The sequence below is a fragment of the Cannabis sativa genome, chromosome 1 (genome assembly GCF_029168945.1).
Source record: "Cannabis sativa cultivar Pink pepper isolate KNU-18-1 chromosome 1, ASM2916894v1, whole genome shotgun sequence".
Classification (NCBI taxonomy): domain Eukaryota; kingdom Viridiplantae; phylum Streptophyta; class Magnoliopsida; order Rosales; family Cannabaceae; genus Cannabis; species Cannabis sativa.
The window spans coordinates 46,710,717-46,713,063 of record NC_083601.1 but is presented as its reverse complement, the minus strand read 5'-3'; the positions used below and the strand labels follow the sequence as shown (position 1 = coordinate 46,713,063).

The following is a 2,347-nucleotide window of genomic DNA, read 5'->3' as shown; positions in this document are numbered from 1 at the left end:
ATAACATATTTATGATTTATGATTTTCTTTTTCTTTATTATTATTTCAATCACTAAATATTATTATATAGGAAAAAGTTAAATGTCACCGGTGGTGTCACTCGACAAAAAATAATATTTTAAAATAGTATATATATTTTGATAATTATAAATATGGCTCGGGTTTGAATTGTGGTATAAGATCTCAAGGGAATGTAACTAAACTTAAAGTCCCTTGCTTTTTTATCCTTCCAAATAAAAAGATACTAGTAAAAAAATCACTTATTGAAGTTGAAAGTTTAAGAATAGATCTGACAAAAAATGATAGCCTTTAATCAATTATATAAAAATAATTAGTATTTTTTTATATCAAGAATACTAATTATAATATTTAATCAACTTTTACACTTAAAATCACTTAATGGAATATTGCAGTTAATTTTTTATAATACCGAAAATAAAATTAATAATATTTTAAATCTATATTTTTTACAATATAAATTATTCAACTGTGAAAATTTTATTAAACAAATATAAAAAATAATTAAAAAGTTATAATAAAAAATTTACTCTAACTTTTCACTTTTCTTATTAATAATATATTGGAAAGAAATGAACGGAAAGGTTTGGAAACAGCATTGAATATTATAATGCCACAAAAGATCTCTATATATAAACGATATATATGATATTAATGAGAAGCCACATGTCATATCGTATCATTTAAATCAACTAAACCTTCCATTTTTTCTCTCTCACACTCTTCTACTAATCCCTCTTAACATTTACATCTAAATATTTTTCTTCGTTGAACATACGTTATATATTTTTTTTTTGCTTAAAGTCAATCTAAATTTTCTTTTAAGCCCTCAACTTTGGAGAGTTTGGAAACTAAACCCGTAGAAGAAAAGACATGAAAAAGGGGTTGGTAGTTGAATCTGGGTATGTTTTCGATGAAGAGACCAGCCTCACTGTCTCAAAAACCTCTCTTTTCTTCGCCGGAGATGGCTTCACCGTCTACGATTCAAGAGGTGAACTAGTCTTCCGAGTTGACTCGTACGGACACAATATTCGTGATAAAGACGAACTCGTTCTAATGGACCCTCACGGCCGTTGTCTCCTAACTGTTCGCCGGAAGGTATTATAAGTCTTTTTTTTATTTATTTACATCATGTCTTTTCACTTTCTTCCACACACTCTCTCTCTCTCACCTCACGAGTTGACTCAGTGAGTACTCAACTCGGTGTCGCAGAAACTATTGTTAGGCATTTCTAGAATCGTGTCCGCAAAAGGGTTGGCTATTTTTTTGATTTAGATTTGTGGGTAACAAATGAAATATCCTTTGTTGCTTGTTTTAATGGAGATTCGCTTGCCTCGTATATATCTGAGTTAACTCGGCGAGTTTGGTTTGAGTTTGGTCTGGTTTGGTATATATAATCTTTTTCGTTTTCTTTCTTTATTGTAATTAGTTTATTAATAATAATAATGAAACAGAGGCCGAGTCTTCATCAACGGTGGGAAGGGTACTTAGGGGAGAGATCGGAGGGTCAGAAACCGATCTTCAGTGTACGGAGATCATCAATAATCGGACGGTCGAGCGTGGTGGTTGAGGTTATGGGAAACCCAGAAGAGGAGTATCAGATCGAAGGGTCATTTGGTCAACGAAATTGCACGATCTTTAACGCAGCGAAGGAATCAGTGGCTGAGATTAAACGCAAAGTTGATACTTCAACCAATGTGGTGCTTGCTAAAGACGTTTTCTCTCTTTGCCTTAAGCCCGGTTTCGATGGAGCCTTTGCCATGGGATTAGTCCTCATTCTTGATCAGATCAACGGTGACGATTTCTTCAACGTTGGAGGAGGAGGAGAAGAGCTTGATTAAAAGAAAAAACAATTAATAACTTAAATTAAACTAAAAAAAAAAATTGAACTAAGTACACTAATTATGTATCGTATCTTTGTAATGTTTGTGGTTTGGGTTTTGTGTTTTTTTGGAGCAAAAAAACAAAATTAATAAAAAAAATTGAGGGAAGTGATGAAAAATAAGTTATGCGATTCTTTTTGTGTTCTCTCTTTCTTTCTTTTGCAATAATTTCATTATCTTATTAATTTATATATATGGTTAGCAATTATTATGTTAATTAATAATTAATATAAGAAATAGTTGAGAAATTATTTTAATAGGATAAAAATGTATGAATAATATTTTATTAAAGAAGAAAAATTGGAGTGTTCGTAAGTGGTCCTTATTGACAATTTGTGGTGGAATTTGTGCTAAGATAGTTGCATGGGTAAGAGTTAAGTGGTCACACATTTATGTATGTACACTAGTTTCCAATACAAAACTGGTTGTTTCTGCATCCCAGAATT

General features: G+C 31.2%; 1 protein-coding gene across 1 annotated transcript; it reads left to right on the top strand.

The window, feature by feature from the left end:
• Positions 1-607: 607 nt before the first annotated feature.
• LOC115705339 (protein LURP-one-related 5) lies at positions 608-2,020 on the top strand. The gene is made up of 2 exons (XM_030632653.2): positions 608-1,116; positions 1,473-2,020. The coding sequence occupies exons 1-2, from the start codon at positions 892-894 to the stop codon at positions 1,857-1,859; spliced, it is 612 nt and encodes a 203-aa protein (XP_030488513.2). The 5' UTR covers positions 608-891; the 3' UTR covers positions 1,860-2,020.
• The last annotated feature ends 327 nt before the right edge of the window (positions 2,021-2,347 follow it).